Source organism: Spermophilus citellus (assembly GCF_964194105.1).
Source record: "Spermophilus citellus genome assembly, chromosome: 5".
NCBI classification, from domain to species: Eukaryota; Metazoa; Chordata; class Mammalia; order Rodentia; family Sciuridae; genus Spermophilus; species Spermophilus citellus.
In genome coordinates this window covers 116959095-116978958 of record NC_138186.1, presented here as the reverse complement: position 1 = coordinate 116978958, position 19864 = coordinate 116959095, and the positions used below count along the sequence as shown (strand labels likewise).

At 37.7% G+C, this 19864-nt stretch overlaps 1 protein-coding gene across 3 annotated transcripts in view; it reads left to right on the top strand.

Moving 5' to 3' along the window:
* The window catches only part of PPIL6 (peptidylprolyl isomerase like 6), a 31370-nt gene extending 11978 nt beyond the window's left edge, over positions 1–19392 (top strand). For 2 of the 3 annotated variants that reach the window (XM_081293696.1, XM_081293698.1), the window contains 5 exons: positions 1515–1577; positions 1680–1827; positions 6009–6065; positions 13709–13844; positions 19209–19392. In XM_081293696.1, the coding sequence (XP_081149822.1) occupies positions 1515–1577; positions 1680–1827; positions 6009–6065; positions 13709–13844; positions 19209–19320 (516 nt within the window). In that variant the 3' untranslated portion in view covers positions 19321–19392. The remainder of the gene's footprint in view (positions 1–1514; positions 1578–1679; positions 1828–6008; positions 6066–13708; positions 13845–19208) is intronic. The other variant, XM_081293697.1, reaches the window with a different exon arrangement.
* Positions 19393–19864: the final 472 nt, after the last annotated feature.

The following is a 19864-nucleotide window of genomic DNA, read 5'->3' as shown; positions in this document are numbered from 1 at the left end:
CAAGGAGCCAGATTTTATCCAGAAAGGAAACCAAGCCAACAGAACTTTTCATAAAAAGAGTATGACATATCCTTTTTCCTCTTTTAGAAAAAATTTAGGATTGTGCCAAAGCAGGCCGAGCAGGGTAGGTGTTTGGAAAGTTGCTATAGTAGCATGGGCCAGGAATAATGAAAGCCTGGATTAATTGGTGGCAGTGAGGATGGAGGTCCTTGATTCCAGAGAAGAGCCTGAGAAGTAGACTTTTCTTGCTGAGTCAAACCCAGGGACTTATTTACTTCCAGGTTAGAACCATATGCTAAACAAGTATGTTTATATGTTTGGTTGCTGGTGACTAGGAAATTACCTGGTGTTGCATTTATTAGATCTCTTCATCAGCATTTTCAGAATTATATACTCTTGACAACCACTAAAGATAACCTATTGATGAACGTGGAAGTTTAATCATGCCTGAATGAACTTATTTTCTCAATCAATCATGATTTCCATTATAGCCTTTTATTCCTCTTAAACTGTGAAGTTTACTATGTTTCCTATTCTTCATTTATAATATTCTCTTTTATAATTAAGAACTTGTACAGAAACAGAGAAGCCCTACCAAGTTAATTATAGTGACATAAATAACATATTTTAAGATGATATCATTTATGTTTTCCAGATTCTTAAGAAAGAGGTTAGGCCAAGTTATGCACCTCATTAAAAAAAATGGCACTTTGGTATATGTGAATATGGTATCCAAGATTTAGAGCACTCCATTAGCTGTGCTGTGGCCCCTAAGTGAATGCTATATTAATGAAGACTAGTGTTTTCAGTTCAGATGCTTCTTTAAAGGATCAGACAAGTTCTCGAAAATAGTCAACTCTACTGGAAAGGGTACTACGTGAAAACAAGAGCTGGAGGCATTTGTGCATGTAAGAGAATTTTTGAAGATGACTCAGCCTCCTTGTCTTCCCTACCCCTAGTGCCACACCTCCTGTAGATATAGAGGCCTCATTTTTTCCACTTGGAAAGCTAATCTGTGCTGTGCTTGGCTCTGGCTAACTAATCTGTGCTCTCTGAAAATCCAGAACAACTGGTAACCAAATCCATGGCACTCAGGATGGATGTTTTCTCAGAACTATTCAGGAAAGAAAACAGAAGTAGAAAAGAATTCCCAGTCTGTTTCTTTTCCCAGGGGAACTGACCAGTTTCCCTTGCCTTGTGGAATTTGTGATGTAGTGGATAGCTAGGCCATGTGGGCCTGTGACCAGTTAACATTTTTCAAAGCCTCACTACTGAAAGGTTTTAAAAATATATAATGAAAAACTAAGTTTTAAAAATATGTCATGTGAGTTGTAAAGACTTGGTAAAAGAAAAGAAAATGAGCTTTGTCATTCATTTGATTTCTCTGTTGTTATTTATTGGTAATGCTATTAAAGTTTTATCACTGAAAACATGTCTGTTATATTTTTGGTCATTTCTATAACTTTCTTACAAGACATTGACCTGCATTATCTTTTTCTCCCTAATTTTAATAGCATGTTTTTGTATTCTTGGACATTAAGATTAATTTTTATCCAATTGGACGGTTGATTTTTGAGGTAAGAAGATGTTGCCTTTTTTAAAAAAAAGTTGGGAAGCATCTATGATTGTTAAGATGTTAAAATATTTCATCTTTGAAACCTTTCATCTTTATTTTGTAGCTATATTGTGATGTATGTCCCAAAACTTGTAAAAATTTTCAGTTCCTGTGCACAGGAAGAGCAGGGTTTTCTCAAAGTGGCATAAGGTTACATTACAAAGATTCAATTATTCATCGAGTGGTACAGAATGGTTGGATACAAGGAGGAGGTGAGTTTAAATTCTTACATACAACTTAATTGCAAACCCAGAATTTTGTTTAGCTACTTTTATAAAATGCATATAGAATTAGATATTCTCTTATTTATTGGTGTATATTAATTACATAAAATAGTGGGTTTCATGGGTCATATTCACATACAAATAACAATAATAGGTATGTGCATATAAAAGAGTTTGGTAACTATTACTCTCTAATAATTAGATAGTCTTAATTTTAAATATGTACTTAAAGGATGTTTATATGGCTAAATGATAAATTAAGATATTTGTATTGCTTTATATAGATCACTAATTATTTTTTTAAAAACACATTATCAGAAATATTCTAAATTAAAAAGTATGGTAACTTTTTTTAAAATAAAAAAATAATTTTAAATGCTCAACTAAATACATGAAAATACCTTGAAACACAGTGCTTTTAAGAAATATGTTAAGGGTAGAAATTTGAAAATAAAATAAATGGAAAATAATTCATTTTTTGCCAAACACATTACATTGTTACTAGTGAAAAGTATTATCTGAAGGATTTTGGTCTCCTTTTGTGTTTCTTTTCAGGTCAATCCTTTGGCTTTCCTCAGAATAGGTGCCTGATTAACAGCACAAAATTAAATTTTGAAGGGCTTTTGGAAGATATTCCATAAGGAGAAATCAGGCAGCAATTTAAAAATAATTGACTTAGTGTAGAAGGAGATTTGCTTGAACTTGATAACATATGCAGAAGCTTAAATTGATGTTTAATTTTTTAGTATGATCTGTAATATTTTGAGACTGATGAGGGAGGGTTATTTCAAGATTTATTCCAAGTCTTTTGCATGTAAAGCAGGTATTCTTTCCTCAATCTCTGCAAAATGAGATCATATCACAAATACTGTTATCTAACCTTAATTTTTTCCCACTTTACTTGAGGTATTTATCTTCCCAAAGAACATAAACACAGAAAATTTTTGGAGTCTTCCCAGTCTTTTAAATATTGTTAGATAATTTTAATTTTCCTACTGGTAAACATTTTGATTATTTTCCATGTTTTGTTTGTTTTGTTTTGTTAGTATGAAACAATCCTTAAGGGAACCAACATCAGGGTTCCTAACACTTTTTTGGGGGGTGGGGGGGATACCAGGGATTGAACCCAGGGATGCTTTACCACTGAGGGCTCCTGGTTCTGCGCCTGATAGTGACTCTCCCAGGCCAGGATCTCAGATGCTCAGAAATTTGAAAATAAAATAAATGGAAAATAATTAATTTCTTGCCAAAGACATTACATTGTTACTAGTGAAAAGTACTATCTGAAGGATTTTGGTCTCCATTTGTTTTTGATTAAACTCCCCCAGAGCAAGATTTGGGAAAAGTAGGTCATATTATTTGTTTGGGATTTTTGCAGTAAAATTTCTAAATAGTAAAGTGCACACATTTTGAGAATTAAGAACAGTTTAGGAAAAAATGAGATTGCTAGATTGAAATCTAAACTTTGATACATATAAGTTGTACCACCTTAGATATGCACTTAGCATCTCTGAATCAGTTCCTTAATCATAAAATGGGGATAATTATAATAATATTAAAGTTTGTGGTAAGTATTCAGTAACATGGAGAACTGAAAGTATCAAGCTCTGTAACGGTGAATCCTGCTATTACATATAATTATTATGCCCAATAAAAAAATATGGAAAAAAAAGTGCAAAGTCTGGACATTATCTTCTCCCTTCAGATGTTGAATTCCCCTAGAGCAATGTAGAATTGGGGAGCATAGGAGCTAAATTTGGTTTTGTGTCATGCCTTAAAATGCTTCTAGGTATTGTTACTTAAGCTTTGGGACCAACAGGCCTCACATTTCCACACTGCCTTCCCCTCCATCCCCGTCTTTTGACATCTCCCTCTTGCTCATTCGGCTCCACATATGGGCTCCCTTGCTATTTCTTAAGCACATCAATTACAAGTTGGTCTTGAAGTCTTTTGTTTTGACTGGGACATACTCCACCCAGCTATATCTCCAGATATCCCCTTGTTTCACAAACTTATTGGATTTTCCCTACAGTGAATCTCAGCAAGGACACCCTATTTAAAACTGCCACTTTCTGGGGCTGATGTTGTTGCTCAGTGGTAGGGCATTTGCCTAGCATGTATAAGGCACTGGGTTCGATCCTCAGCTCCACATAGAAATTATATCCATCTACAACTTAAAAAAAAAAAACCCTGCCACTTTCTTTCTTTATAGTGTTTTCACCATTGGACATATAATAATAGTATGTCCAATATTTCTTGGATATGCAATTATGTGAATTATAAGACATTTGTCTAATGTCTATTTCTTTTCACTAGAATATACATCCCATGAGGGTAGAGATTTTTATCTACTTAGTTCACTCTTGCATCCCATGTTCTAGCTAGAACAGTACCTAGCATAGTCTAGGTAGTTAACATTTGCTGAAAGAAAGAATGAATGAAGAAATACTTGAGTAGGAAGCATACATTGTCTTCATTTCAAAAGTACAAAGTTAAAGAAGATACCAAGTCAATATATCACTTTGGTCAGATTCCCCTCTGTGACTCCCACAAAGCCTGACTTTAGAAGGGTCTCGGGATATAATTTAATACATCTTATTATTATCATCATCATGTTGAAAATTATGAAGATGATGATAATAAATGGATGCATTCTATATTCATGGAATTCTACACTGTAGTGGCAGCCACTGATGAATGAGCATACCACCCTGCCAGGTACTGCCCTTCGTCATTTCACTTAATCCTAAGAGCCACCTGTGAGGCAGTTACTGGTATCTCTGTTTATACAGGCAAGGAAGAGGCTTGGGAAAAGTAACTAATGTCAAGATTTCAATCATAATCATCTGACTTCAAATTTACTTTTAGCCACTATTTGGCATCTCTAAATTTGTTGTCAGAGTTACAGACATAATATCATATACAAGGCTGAATTCAAGTGAGTGGGTTATGGCCACCAAAAATAGTAGTAAATACTGATTGAAATGGTGTCAACATAAAACATTCATCTGGGACATCTGACGTGGAGGACAAGAGGAACTTTGGGGAGTGTAAGGTAGATGAGGCAAAGGAGTATGACTGATGTTAGGTAAGTTAGAAGGGGAAAGTATCCAGCTGGGCAGACTTTCCTGAACAAAGTAGACTAGGATCCAAAGGATTGGAAATCAGAAACCTTAACTTCCCCATTTCCAGATTTAGCCTTCAGCCATTACATATCCATCTGGAATTTTAAGCCAAGTAGGGTTTTAGATTTAAGACTTATCGATTAACCTCTGAACTAGTTTTACGAATAGTATAACTTAAATGCTACATTTTCTTTTCCAAATAAATTCTCTCCACGTGCTTAATGTTGTATCAGATTTCTTTAAAATTAGCAGACTTTTATTAGAGATGATTGCTCTTACTTGGCTAAAATAGGCCTTCAAAAAAGGTTTATTTAACACTATTAGAAGAGGAGGGTGGATCAGAATACTGAAAGAATACTGATGAGGAGTCTGGGGTATAGAAGACAGACATGTCTTCCTTTCAACTGTGGATAGATATAAAATAACTTGTGCCTGGAGTCTTTTTATAGTAGGAGCATTGCCTAAGCCAAAATATGCATGTCTTATAAATACCTAAGAGAACCTCATTACATTATAAGGAATTTTATTTCCAAACTATTGGGGAAATGAATGTTATCTCTACAGGGGAACCACAGGAATGAAAATTTGAACATGTATTCTTTTTAGAGCACCTATTTTTAGTTACACTCTAAGAAGAACTTACTCTTCCTATTTTATCCTCCTAGCTTAATCTCCCTGTTTCTCTGAAAAGCAAGGAGGTCTATGGGATAACTTTTGAAGTAAGCAGAATTTATGTGAACACTTTGTAAAATCATGACCACAATGGTAACTTAATACTTCATTATTTCAAAGGTTTTGCACTGTAGTTTAAGCTACATCAGAGAGTTTTATAAGAATAAAATGGAATCCTGAAAATAAAAATCATTAAAATTTACACATGAAGTTATTATGGTAAAATTTTCATGGTTTAGATATTAAACAGGTGACTTACTCTAGATATTGGTAAAAGTATAATCATAATTTAAAATATCTTTTCCCACCTATCATTACTACACTCTAACTTTTTTAACCTCAAAATTCTGTTTACTTACTGCTATTTCTTAGACATAGTAGCTGGAAGAGGAGATAATGGAGAGTCTATTTATGGACCAACATTTGAAGGTATGTGTTTTAAACATCTAGTTCTCTTAAATTTGAATAATCCACTAATACATTACTGACACATTTAAAGACACATAAGATTAGATATTTCACAACTCCAAATAAGATAGTGTTAGGTATATACACACACACACACACATATATATCAGTATATATATATGTTAATATATATATATCATATATTCATATATATTATTGTATTTATACATGTGCATATATATACATATAGTTAAAAATTATGGGGATAAGCCTGGTCCAGAATAGTTTAAGCACATATTTTGTTTTACTTGCCTAATTATATTATTTCTTTATCTAGGATAAATCCCAGTTTATTATCTACCTCATGTTCTAACAGATGACAAGAACACTATAAAAGTTACTAAGGTCATGGCAAAAGGCCCCAGAGGTCAATTTGAAGAGGCTGTCATGGCCAGAGATGGAATAATTTGAACTTCAAAAAAAATAGTAATAGCAATTGACCAAAACTCATCAAATATTTTAATCTATGAGTTCATAATTATATTAAATTATTAAATAAAACCTAATTGGTTACCTTTGGGAGAATGATAGGAAAAGAATTCATTATCCTGAAAACTGCTAAAAACAGAGAAAAAAATCAAACATTTTTCCTGCTTTTCCTATATGAACTATATGAACTTATAGATAAAGGAAAACATCTATTTTTTTAAATATTCCAATTAATAAATGAAAAGGAAATAATAGAATAGCTCCCCCTTTGCTGCCTGCAGTGATATAATGAATGTAGGCATTTGCCACATCAATATCTATTAATGTCCCAAATCAAAGACAAAAAAATCAGAGACATTCTGTGCCTTCTGTTGAAAGAACACATTAGCGAAGGAACAGAACATGAGCCTGATTCTCTGGACCCAGCCAATGTTCAAGAAATACAGTCAGTTCAGTTTTAATGTGATATATATTCCAAAGAAATATTTGCACCATATAACACCATGAAGTAAAAACCACAGGCAAAAATTTATGGTAAAAATGAGGTTACAAAAAGGTCATCAGTGTCACAATAAAAAACAAGACAGTAGGGGCTGGGTTGTGGCTCAGTGGTAGAGTGCTTACCTAGCATGTGTGAATGAAGTACTGGGTTCAGTTCTCAGCACCATATATAAATAAATAATATAAAGGTCCATTGACAGTACACAAACACACACACACAGTAATCTAAAAAAAAAAGTAACACTATTTTACATGTATTAAATGATCAAGAAACAAATACTATAATAAATTTTACCTTGAAAAAGACTTGAAGTTTGTTGTGGAGGTGGGCATGGGAAGAGTTGATGTTTTGATTTGGTCAAAGTGGAAGGAGAGTTTTTGGAGATCAGAACACCAAATGTGGGTGGGTGGGTGTTGAGACCACAGCCCATTTGTGCTAGGGCAGTGGGATAGGTTGCCAAGAGACTAAAAAAAAAAAAAGAAAGAAAGAAAGAAAAACCTGAAAACAGCATATGAGATACAAGGCTTATTGAAAATGCTTACGCAAAAGATTCAGTGGCAACAGTCTGGACCTTGTCACCTCAGTCTCTCACAGTGCTTCACCAAATAGTGCCTTCATCCCTCAAAAATTACTTCAGAAAGTCCACTTGATAGGCTGGACAGAGATCACCTCCAACCCTCATGGTACTTTGTCAAATAGCACCTCTGCCCCTCGTGACACCTTATCCAGTGTGGCGGGGCTGGATGAATGGTACTAATCCTCTCCACAGTGCCCCCAGTTCTATACCAATTATCTCTGGGAGAGGTGTTTTGTAAGTTAGGCTACAGAAAAAGTGACATGATTAGTTTGCTTTGTTCCTTGTTTGACCAGCATTCCAAGGAACAGTTTCCTGGAATACAAGCAAGAAAGCCATTCCTACAGATAACACTAACTTACCCTATTTGCAGTACACACGAGAAAGAGTCATTGTCCTTCAAGATAGTATTTATCTGGACATTCCAGTCCAGGCCCACTTATGTTGTTTTCTTAACTTGGTTAGGTTCTTGGGAATGGAAAGGGGCATTTCAGGGACACAGGGCTTCACTGCTCTCCTTTACTTTTAAGGATGACATAGTGGGGCTCATGATTCGTCCTGAGTTAGCTGGTAGATGATTGAAATGTGTGTGTTCCATCTGGGTGGAGTTTTCATTCACCTTGTGTTTCTCAAGGAGGAAGCACAGGAAATGGGTGAAATCAAGTTGAAACAATTTTGCATTTTGAAACAAGTGTTATAGCAGAGCTGATAGGACAGAGGACAGAGAAACATTCATCTTTCCACCAGTATGAGAGAATATCTGAGATAATCAACTTAAAAGAAAGAAAGTTTATTTTGGCTCATGGTATCAAAGATTTCAGTTCATGGTTGGGGGGACCCATTGCTTTGGGGCCTGAGACAAAGCAAAACATTATGGTGGGAGCACATGGTGGTGCAAAGCTGCTCAGCTCATGGCAGCAGGAAGCGTGTATGTGTGTAAGAGAGAAGTAGAGGTATTGGGCCTAAGATTCCACTATCCTTCTCAAGGCCATGCTTTCATATCCCCAACGATCTAAATTTCTCCCACCTCAAAGATCCCACCACCATGGGGCGGGGGGAGGCGGGGACACTCACGAGGGACATTTGAGTTCCAAACTATAGTAATGGTACATTGCTGCACATGTGTGAAATCAGCAAACTAGAGACTTGAAGACATTCTAGGGGTTAGATAGCTCAGGTTCTTTAATAAAGTATAGAGAAATGACAGGATAGAGGTAAAACCTTCAGGTTAATAGAGATTTAAAAGGCATATCAAGTCTTTTTTTTTTCTTCTTATTTCAGTGCTGGGGATCAAACCTTGGGCTTTGTGGATGTTAGATAAATACTCTGTCCCGAGCTACATCCCCAAACTGACAAGTCTTTTAAAATGGGAAAGACCAAACTCTAGTGCACGGGGATGCACATTTGGATGATCAAACTCCTATATAAGGAAATGTTATGGGCTGGGATGTAGCTCAGTGGTAGAGTGCTTGCTGAGCATGCATGAAACCCTAAGTTTGATCCTCAGCACTTAAAAAAAAAAAGTGTAGTGTGGGGGACATTATGTTCATGATTTTACAATAGTCAAGGGAATGGTTATTTTAGGGGGGAGAGGGGTTTGACAAGGCAGTTTGGGGGAGGCTAGCAGAGTTCTTTTCTCTGCCAGAGTGGTAATTAAAAGTGTTTCATAAGTACTCTTTAACTAAACATTAGTTTTCTTTGATCTTTTGTATTTGTATTTTATTAATAAAAAGGTTTTTTAAAAAATATTAATGAACCAATGGCCACATTAAAAGGGAAAAGTAATAACTAATTTTCTTCAAAATTTGTTCAGAGACACCTTTATGAAATAAAAACATTCAAGAAACACCATTTATACATTCACACAACATTAGACTCCTAGGCCGGTGCCTGTATGATTCTAGAATTTGAGAAAACAAAGTCTATATGACCAAATTTCTTCCCTGAAATGTCCATGTTTTCATGTAGACAGATGTTTAAGCAGATACAGATGCCACCCCCAGGTGCTGTTATGGAGGATAGAACTGAATGCTGTGAGAAAGGAAAGAATAGCTGCCTGGGACTGTCGGAGGCAGCAGCACAGGGAAGCTGGTGGGTTGGGTCTTAAAATAAAACATTGCAGATGGGAAAGGACCCTTTTGGAAGCTTTCCTGGCCTCCTTAATCCCTGATGAGAATTTACCATACCTCCCAACACCATGCCACAATCAGACCGCCCAAACTATGTGCACAGTGGCACAGCCTCAGAATGTGGACCTCTTGCTCCATGAGGAAATGGTCTCTGATAATCTCCTCACCTGGCACTCTAGACACTCCATTCTTAGACTGTTTGGTGTGCAGTCCACCCATGGAGACCTTGCTGTCTTGCTGGCAGCCATGGAGGCTCAGTGTGCTCAGCAAAGCCTTTGTAACTGCAGTTGGTCTGGCAGCACAGAATTAGAAAATGTTCAATAAGCAACCAAATGAAAGGGAGCCATGTTCCAGAGGGAAAGATGAGTGTGAAAAAGAGAGCAAGGCTAATCCTCAAAACAGCTAAAGCTGGGTTTCCTCTCCTTTTACCCCTGAGGAATATTAATATGGTGGACAGCCAGGCTTTCCATTGCTTTTCTCTGATTAGCCCTCTTTCCACAACATGCAGAATTAAGTCCAAAACTTGTTAAAACAACCCCAAGTTTAAAACATAAGGAGAATTTAAAAACAATGAAATAATATATAATTTCAGTTCATTTTTGTATTAATGGGTTAATCTTTTTAAACTTGGAGAGTCTGTTTGCTTTGTTTGGGTTTTTTTTTTTTTTTTTTTTTTTTTTTGTGGTGCTAGAGATTGAACCCAGGCCCTTGAGCCTGCTAGGCAAGTGCTTTAGCATTGAACTGCATACCCTGTCAGGGTCACTCCGGGTGAACTGGGATGGCACGAAATAATTACACAAAGACAGAGAAATACCGTTTTCTTTGGATTCTGTGACGGCTCCTCTGACCCAGCTCCCACAAAGGAGGCAAGGCAGGCAAGAAAGAGAGAGGGCACACCTCGAACCCAGTTTTATTGGGGAGAAGCCATTCAAATGAGGCAAAAGGCAGGATTACAAAGGAACAGGTGAGTGTAACTCAACCCCACTGGGTAACACCTACTCCTGGAGCCTCATTATCCAAGCAGGGAAGTAAGGCCCAAGTTATAATGGGGTGCAATTATTGTTCAGTATCTCTTGCTCAGGGGGTGTATTTCCAGAGCAGCTCCCGACAACTTTGTTTTGAAACAAAACTTTAAAGCCCTAAATAAATATCTTCTCTTTTTGCTTAGGCAAATTTCATCTATTGGGTTCTCTCTCTCTCTCTTTTTTTTTTTTTCTATTGGGTTCTCTCTGGTTGTTCCATACATGCTTTATCCTTGGCAGAAAGGACTCAATTCAAACCTATCTAAAGGCCAATGATCTCACTCCTTACCAAATAGAAGGTAAAATCCCTCTACTTGGGCTGCTGCCCTGTTTATTTAGGTAAGCCTAAAGAGGTTCAGCCCCCTTCAGCAGTGCCATTGATTGACATAAGACCTATTTTTCTTTCTTGGGTGTGTAAAGCAACGTTTAAACGATAAATGAAATTAACTATTTATATTAGGAAAAAGCCCAGGAACTTTACATCAATAAATATATTTTTTTAAATGTATGAATTTCAAAGTTTAGAGATTCATGGGAGCTTGTAGAAAATTATAAGGAAGCAGAAGGAAAGAAGAGTGGTTGATAAGATCGAAATATACAGAGAAAAAATAAAAATAAAAACAAAGGGAAAAAAAAGAGATACAGAAAGGTGGGCAGATCAGAGAACCATTAAGAAATGTGGCAAAACAACACTGATCTTTGCATTGTAATACTTGATAGGTCTGTATTTAGGTCTGAACCCTATTTAGAGCAAACAGGGTTCTTTCTTATACATTATTTTTAAAAAACTTTCTAAACAAAAAAAAATTTTTTTTTGAGACAGAGTCCTGCTATGTCGCCCAGGGTGATTTTTATTTTATTTTGTTTTGTTTTTGGCACCAGGGATTGAACTCTGGGATATTTAACCACTGAGCCACATCCCCAGCCCTTTTTAAATTTTACTTAGAGAACAGTCTCACTGAGTTGCTTATGGTGCCCTAATTTGCTGAGGCTGGCTTTGGACTCTCAATTCTCCTGCCTCAGCCTCTCAAGCTGCTGGGATTATAGGCATGCGCCACCTCATCGGGCCCAGAGTAGTCTTTAACAAATGGGATCCTCCTGCCTCAGCTTCCCAAATAGCTGGGACTGTGGCCATGCATCACCACACCTGACCCTCACATATTATTTCATTTGATTTAGTCATAGTAATATAAAGTAGACCTGGCTGTGACATGACCACTGGGTAGTGCCTGTAAAGAAACAGCATAGCTTTAAGTCCCTAAGATTCATATAAGCATTTTGTATTAATACAACCCATAAAGTAGCCATATAGTTTCTCACTTTTTTTCGGATCTGTACATTTTAACTTTGTAAATCAGGAATTCCCTACATCTTTTAAGAACATACTCTCTCTTGTCTCTTTATAGCAGTGGCTTTCGAATTATCCTCTAAAGAGTTCCATGGGGACCTAAGGAAATGTCTTCAGGCAGTGAGAGGGCTCTAGGCCCTTGTTTTTTTGTTTTTTTAAATCTGTTTTATGCATGGGCTTCCATACAAGTAGCATTTTTAAAAATATATATTATGATTTACTGCTTTAAAAATCCCCATAATCACAGAATTTTTGATAAAATGTTACATCTCTATAAGTTTTCTTTCCTGGTACTTACACAATATAAGGAAGATTAATCATAATTTCTGAGAGCAAATGATAAATACCAGTTTTTAAAAACACTCTGAATCTTTGCATTGGACAGATTTTCCATTCCATCTGATTTTCTATTAATGGATGATTTATTCCATTGAAATTAAAATGAGACATTGATGTAATTATATAGACTCACTTGTAAAAACTGTCTTATTTGCATTTCATAAGATTTCGTAAATCTTTATTCAGTTTAAAATTTAAGAAGCTAAAAGTCACCACCACCAACATTGCTGCTTTGCTTAGTCTGCTTTGTTTGGAACTTAAAAATAATAACAGTCAGCAAATGCAGTGTAATTAAATCATATTGATAATTAATATTCATATCCCTCAATTATCCTCAGAACTCTATGTAGTTATTGAGTGAAAACTCTTGAATTTATTATGTTACGTCTTTTTGTATATTTGAGCTTGGAGGCAAAGCCGGGAATGGTTCTCCCCCAAAATGGTAGCCTGAAAACACTGTACATTCTTTTTACTTGTTAACATTACACTAAAAAAAAAAAAAAAAAATCACTTTCCACAAAATCTTATCAATCTATGTAAGGATTGAGATTAAAATTTATTGAAAGAGAAGTAAAAATAAGCCTAAACTAATTTCTACATCTCAACATTTAGGGTCACACCTAAGCTGATTAATGTGCTAGGGTCCTACAGCAAAAGCTAAAATGAGACAAAGGTCCTACCTTCCCACAGGAGAGAGGATACACCTGGAAACTAGTGACTATGCAGAGTGTAGCAGGGCTGTCACAGAGATATGAGCAGGATGCCCAGGAGAGACTTCTCAGAAATGATTCTTTTTCTAAAGTGATGTTTTTAATGACCACATTGGTCATTTGAATGAAATACTGCTGAGAAAACAATACAAGAAATTTTGTTGACCTGTATTTGTAAGCAAATATGTTTCCTCTTACATTATTAATTTCCTTAGCACACTTAGCCATGGTAAAGTTCAAGTAGAACTAAGTGCGCAAATAGTTCTAGTAAGATTTTACAGCTTAACTTTCTTGTCATTTGCATGTTTGAAAATAATATGAAGGGCTGGGGTTGTGGCTTATTGGTAGAGCACTTGCCTCGCATGTGTGAGGCACTGGGTTCGATCCTCGGCACCACATTAATAAATAAATAAATAAATAAACTAAAGGTATTGTGTTCATCTACAACTAAAACAAAACAAAAAATAGGAAATCTACAATTAAGATTGTCACCAAGGTTATATTTGTACCTTAATAGAACTATTTTAATGACTTATTATTTTCTTTCCTAGATGAAAATTTTTCAGTTCCTCATAATAGAAGAGGAGTTCTTGGAATGGTCAACCAAGGCCATCACACCAATGGGTCACAATTCTATATCACCCTACAAGCAGCTCCCTATCTGGATAAAAAATATGTGGCTTTTGGGTATGTACATTATAGATGTCTATATAGTATATTTCACACACATAAAAATGTCATTCCAAAGATTTTGATGTGTATTGTACATAATCTGTGAGTACCTAATACAGGGCTTAAAAGTAAAAGTAATACAAAGATAGACAAATATGTTTGAAAGTAAATATTTATAAGAAGCTTCTACCCATAAAAATACAGAAACCCTTTAGACAAGTCATGGTAATATTCTATTTGTGTGTGTGTGTGTGTGTGTGTGTGTGTGTGTGTGTATGTATAAATATATATATGGAAGGATATGGAATGCTAAGATATATATTTTATACCAGGTATTTAACTCAGGAGCACTCAACCACTGAGCCATATCCCCAGCCCTATTTTGTATTTTATCTTTTAATAATTTTTTAGATGTTGATGGACCTTTATTTTATTCATTTATTATATATGGTGCTGAGAGTTGAACCCAGTGCCTCACACATGCTAGGCAAATGCTCTGCCACTGAGCCACAACCCCAGAATCCCCTATTTTGTATTTTATTTAGAGATAAGGTCTCATCAAGTTGCTTAGCACCTTAACAGTTGCTGAGGCTGGCTTTGAACTCATGATCCTCCTGCCTCAGCCTCCTGAGCCACTGGGATTACAAGCATATACCACTGCACCTGGCAAGAAAGTATATTCTTATCCAAAAGATATCTTTAAAGATGATTTTACATTCATAAATGCATAACCTAAAATAATGAATTGTCTTCAGTTTTCCTTCACACTAAATAAACTGTAGTCTGTTTTTGAAAACACATTCTTGGATTAGTTTTGAATCCAAATAACCCTCACTTTTTCTTGGACTATTGAAATCTTTCTGTCATCTTGCTGACACTCTCTACCCCTTCTACTTAACGTTCCTTTTTCTCTCATTAAAGAGAGAACACGACTACTTTCTTTCTCAACACAAACACAACTACTCTAAAGCTTTTAATGCCTTCATCACCACCCTTCCCACCAATCCTTAGTACCCACAGTCTAGCTTAGCATTCCATGTCCCTCCATCTCTGACCCTATGCCTTTTTCTCAGTCATCACTTCATTACTAGCTTCCTGAATCTTTCAATCAGAATTTTATTAGGCACCTGCAATATGCCAGTCCTGATGCTCAGTGCTGGGCAGAGAGCGACGAGGCACAATTCCTGCTGTTCAGGGAGTTTAGAGTGCATTAGGAAAGGCAGATCAAAAAGCAGGGACTGTATTACAGTGAGACATGGGTTGTACAAGTTCAGTAGAGAGGGCATCGGGAACATTTGAGGCAGGACTGAGACATCACCCCCACTCCTGTAATAAGAGTAAAAGTGATCCTTACAGAATGGCAGTGGAGTGAAATAGTGTTGTTCTTCTTTTCAGGAATTCCTGGTCTTCATGACTGACCTTCCTTTTGGGGAAATCTCTAATTTTGTTGTCATCACCATTCTGGCCTCAGGGAGGCACTGCATCCCTTTTATTGTTCTGGCCCAAGTCTGCTCTCACTTGATTCCTTACATCTCCGAACCATAGTTGAAGCTCGGCTAGAATAGTTAAACCAGAACACTAAAGGAGATGTAGAAAGATAATGATGCAATAGGCAACTGGGTAATCTAGTTAAACTAGATGAAATATGACTCCTCCAGGGACAACTTCCTTCCAAGTCTCTTCTCTAGTGTATCTTAACATCTGGGGTGTACCTCAACTCCTGAAGTCCAGATGTGATTAGCAAAGTTTGGAGAGAGAAAGAAGTTTCTTGGAGACTGGTCTTTCCAAGCTCTAATTACCCCCCTCCCCTTCCCTCCCCTTCCCTTTTTAGTACTGGATATTGAACCCATGGGCACTTAACCACTGAGCCACATCCCCAGCCCTTTTTTTGAGACAGGCTCTAAGTTGCTTAGGGCCTCGATAGGTTGCTGAGGCTGGCCTTGAACTTGTAACCCTCCTGCCTCAGCTTCACGAGCTGCTGGGATCACAAGCATGCACCACCATGCCCAGCTCCAAGCTCTAGTTTCTGGTACGTGAATCTGCTCCTTCTTCAGATGGATGGCACTGAGAATATACTCTTTAGGAGAGACTGTCACACTCCATAGAGTATGACCTTGCCTAGTGGCCTCACAGGGAAAGGATAACAAAATGCAAGCTTGTAAGAACTCCATTCATGCATATGGTTGGAAGAAGGGGGATATATCAGGGGGATGGGGTGAGGGGGATTAATTTCATTTTAAGAGGGCATTATGATGGGAAGTGGTCATGGAAAACTCTATGAGAAGGTGAGCTGAGAAGAGAAAGTGAAAGTAATAGAGAAAGATGGAAATCGCAATTAGTCAAATCAGTTTTAGGAAAAATTAAAGAGTCAGGCATGGTGGTGCATGCCTGTAATCCCAGTGGTTCAGTGAAACCCTGTCTCCAAATAAAATATAAAAAAGGGGCTAGGAATGTGGCTCAGTGGTTAAACACCCCTGGATTCAATCTCTGGTATCAAAAAAGAAAAAAAAAAAAGGAAGAAAAATGAAGGAGCTCTTGCAGAGACCCTAAGGAGTTTCTCTTAACATCTGGGGTGTACCTAAGGAGTAAGAAGAACATCTTGTCTACAAGTTATCTGGTCTAGCTGGAGCTTCTTGCCCAGGAAATGGAGAGGGTGGAGGCTAGAGAAGAGGAATAGCCAGGGCCCAGGGCTCAAGGTGATGGGGAACATAGAAGAATTTCAATTGTGAGCAGCTTCTCATTTTGAAAAGATCTTTTTAGAAGAAGTGAACAACTAATTGCAAAAGATGAAAATGAAGGTAGAGAGGCCAGTTAAGAAGCTCTGGTCATAGCAGACCATAAATGAAGTCCTGATGTAAGGTACTGACAGTACAGATGAACAAGGGTAAGTGGACAAATCCAGGCAATACTGAGATTCATAGGTCTGGATGACTGTTGGATGTTGAGGGGGAGAGCCTGGCAGGAATCCAGATCAGTGCTGACCAGTAGAACTTTCTGTGTTGATGAAAATAGTTTATAATCTGTACTTCCCAGGAGTTAGCCACCAGGCACACATGGCCACTGAGTACTTGAAGTTTGGCTCACGCAAGTAAGGAAGTATATTTTGCTTGATTTTAAATAAGTGTAAATAGTCACACGAGACTAGAGTCTAATACTGGGCAGTGCAGATCTGTAGCAATCCTAGGATTTGAAAATGGTGGATGGGGGCTGGGATTGTGGCTCAGTCAGTGGTAGAACACTTGCCTAGCATGTGTGAGGCACTGGGTTCAATTCTCAGCACCACATACAAATAAATAAATAAAAGTTCACCAACAGCTAATAAAAATATTTAAAAAAAGAAAACAAAACCGTGGACAGTTAGTACCGTTCACTAAGAGTATATGAAGGAGAAGGATTTGGGAGAGAAGATCAGGAATTCAGGCTGGACAAGTTGTGTTTCAGATCAAGATTCCTACAGGAAAACCAGTTGGCAACATCACAGAGGTAGATATTCAAATGAGGTCAGGGATGAAGATGTGTATTGGCAGGTGATCTATAGCCAGACCATAATACCATCATCCTGGGACAGACTCTAAGCTTTGCTCATCTTATTCCTTTTTGCACCCCCTTTCATCTTCCAAAATTCTACTCAAGGGTTAGGTCAGAAACCCCCCTAATTAACAAAATCAGATGGCTTTTTTTGTGCTCTCTGGCACACTGTGAACAACTTAAAGCAGAGAACAGTCTCACTCTTATCCTACTCTTACACATAGTAAGTTCTCACTTAATAATTGTGAAAAATTGACATGGAGAATATGTTTCATGCTCTCTTTGAACAGGTGAATCTGTCCATTTATCATCTGCTCTTAATTTTAGACTATACCTTGTGTTGCCAGTGTCTAGGTCAATTTTCTGTTATTTTAATAGTACACCAAAGACTGGATAGTTTATAAATAACAGATTTTTTTTTTGGAGGCTGGGAAGTCCAAGAGAATGGCATCAGCATCAGCTGAGGGCCTTCACACAATGTTGTAACATGGTGGCGGGCATGAGAGAAACAAGAACAAGCTGGGGACAGAAAGGGGGTGGAACTCATCCTTTTATCAGGAGCTTACTGCAGAGCTAACAACCCACTCCTGTTCACTCATGAAGGCAGAGCCCTGGTGACCTAATCAGCTCTTAAAGATTCCACCTCTTAATATCATCACAATGGCAATGAAATTCCAGCATGAGCTTTGAAAGGGGCATTCAAACCCTAGCATGGACTCTGTTCTGGTTTCTGATTGGGATGGCAAAACAGAGCCTAGAGGCAGACTAAGAGAGGAGCATGGTTGGTATTGACACTGACCCCATCCCAGGAAAGGATCATGAAATGGAAATTGCTCCCTTTCCCTCAGCCACTGTTCCAACCCAAGTACTAGTAGAAGGCACTGGTTCTATGTCTAGGCCTTTCTCTCTGCTTCATACTGCTCTGTTTTAATTGAAAGAAACATTAAAAGTCTAGGTCTGCTCCTCATGGAGTTCTAGCTCACAGCTGGCAAGTGTCTATAAGAGATGTAAACCAGCATGACTTTAAGCTTTTATTCATGCACTTTATGTTGGTTAGGAGTCTAGAATGTGCCAGGCTGTGTGCTAGGCACTGAGCACTGAGTGAAAGTGGGATCCTTGCCCTTGTGGAAGAATCAGAAGTTAACCAAACAGGATACAAGTCAATAAATGTAATATTTCACCCTGGGAACTCCTCAAAAGGTGAGGGGGAATTTCATAGGGAGACCTGGGAAACTTCCCCAAGGAAGTGAGGTCTGAGCTGATCTGAAAGAAGGCCAGGAGATGACCAGGTAAAGGTGTGAGGAGGACAGTTGTAGCAGGAAGGAAACATGGGGCTCTTGCAGTAGTGGAAGCCAATTTGGTTGAAGCAGAGAGCAAGAGGGAGACTTCAGCAAGACATCCTTGAGGGCCAGTGGGTGGCAGGCCACATAGCCCCTGGTAGGAAATAGTGGGAACTTTTGTCTATATCATATGATAATGGGAAATTACTGAAGTGTTTTAAGCAGGAAGATGACATCAGACTTGTATTTATGAAAGATCCCTGTGACTGCAGTGAAAAGGGATGGGACAGGTACCAGAGCAGATGCAGGGAAGCCAAGGAGGAGCCTCTAGAGCAGGGCAGCCTATACACAGCGGGGGACTGCAGCCTGGGAGGTGGTGCTGGCTGTAGATGTGGCAAGGTGGACACATCTTAAATACTTAAGATATTTAAGATAAGCCACTTAAGATATTTATGACCGAAGTGAATTTAATTTGTAGGAAATAGCCTTAGCCATTGTTGGGTACATTTGGCAATGTAAGCTAAATGTGGAAATTTATAACTGACGACATTTTTTTTTTCCTCCTACATAGGCAATTGATTGAAGGAACAGAAGTTCTTCAACAACTAGAATCTGTTCCAACAGAGAATGAAAGACCAATATATATATGCAATATTTCTGACAGTGGAGATGCTTTTGTCTGATTTCCATATCATTATTTTCTATGATGATTTATGTCTTTGCATCTAAACAGCTGTTTCTAGGCTTAATTAAACAGTGCTTGTTAACACTTAGATTAAAAGTTGTGGCAGACACAATAAATTGGCTCATTTAACACCCTATCCCCTCCATTTTTCCCTTTCTTACCTCTACTGTAGACTGTAAAAGAGAAATAGTTTCTCAGCCTCCTTTGCTGTCAGAAGTGGCCATGAGATAGCATTCTGGCTGTGGAGGCAGGAGCAGAATGCCAGGGGTCCAGTCCCCTTCATCTAGTCTTGAATGCAAACAGGATGGAGCTGGAGCTGTCGTCTTGTGGCCACAAAGCAAAGACCAAGAGAGCTGCTGAGATGTCAGCCCCAACCTTCTGAGCTATGGGACCAATATCAGTAACTACCTATCTACCTCTGAACTTCTTACTAGATGAAACAAATAGACCCCTGGTTTCTCTATGTTATTGACAGCTATGTTGTTACTTGTAACCAAAGACATTCTTAATTTGGTTATGTACCTAATGGACTTTGAACCCTA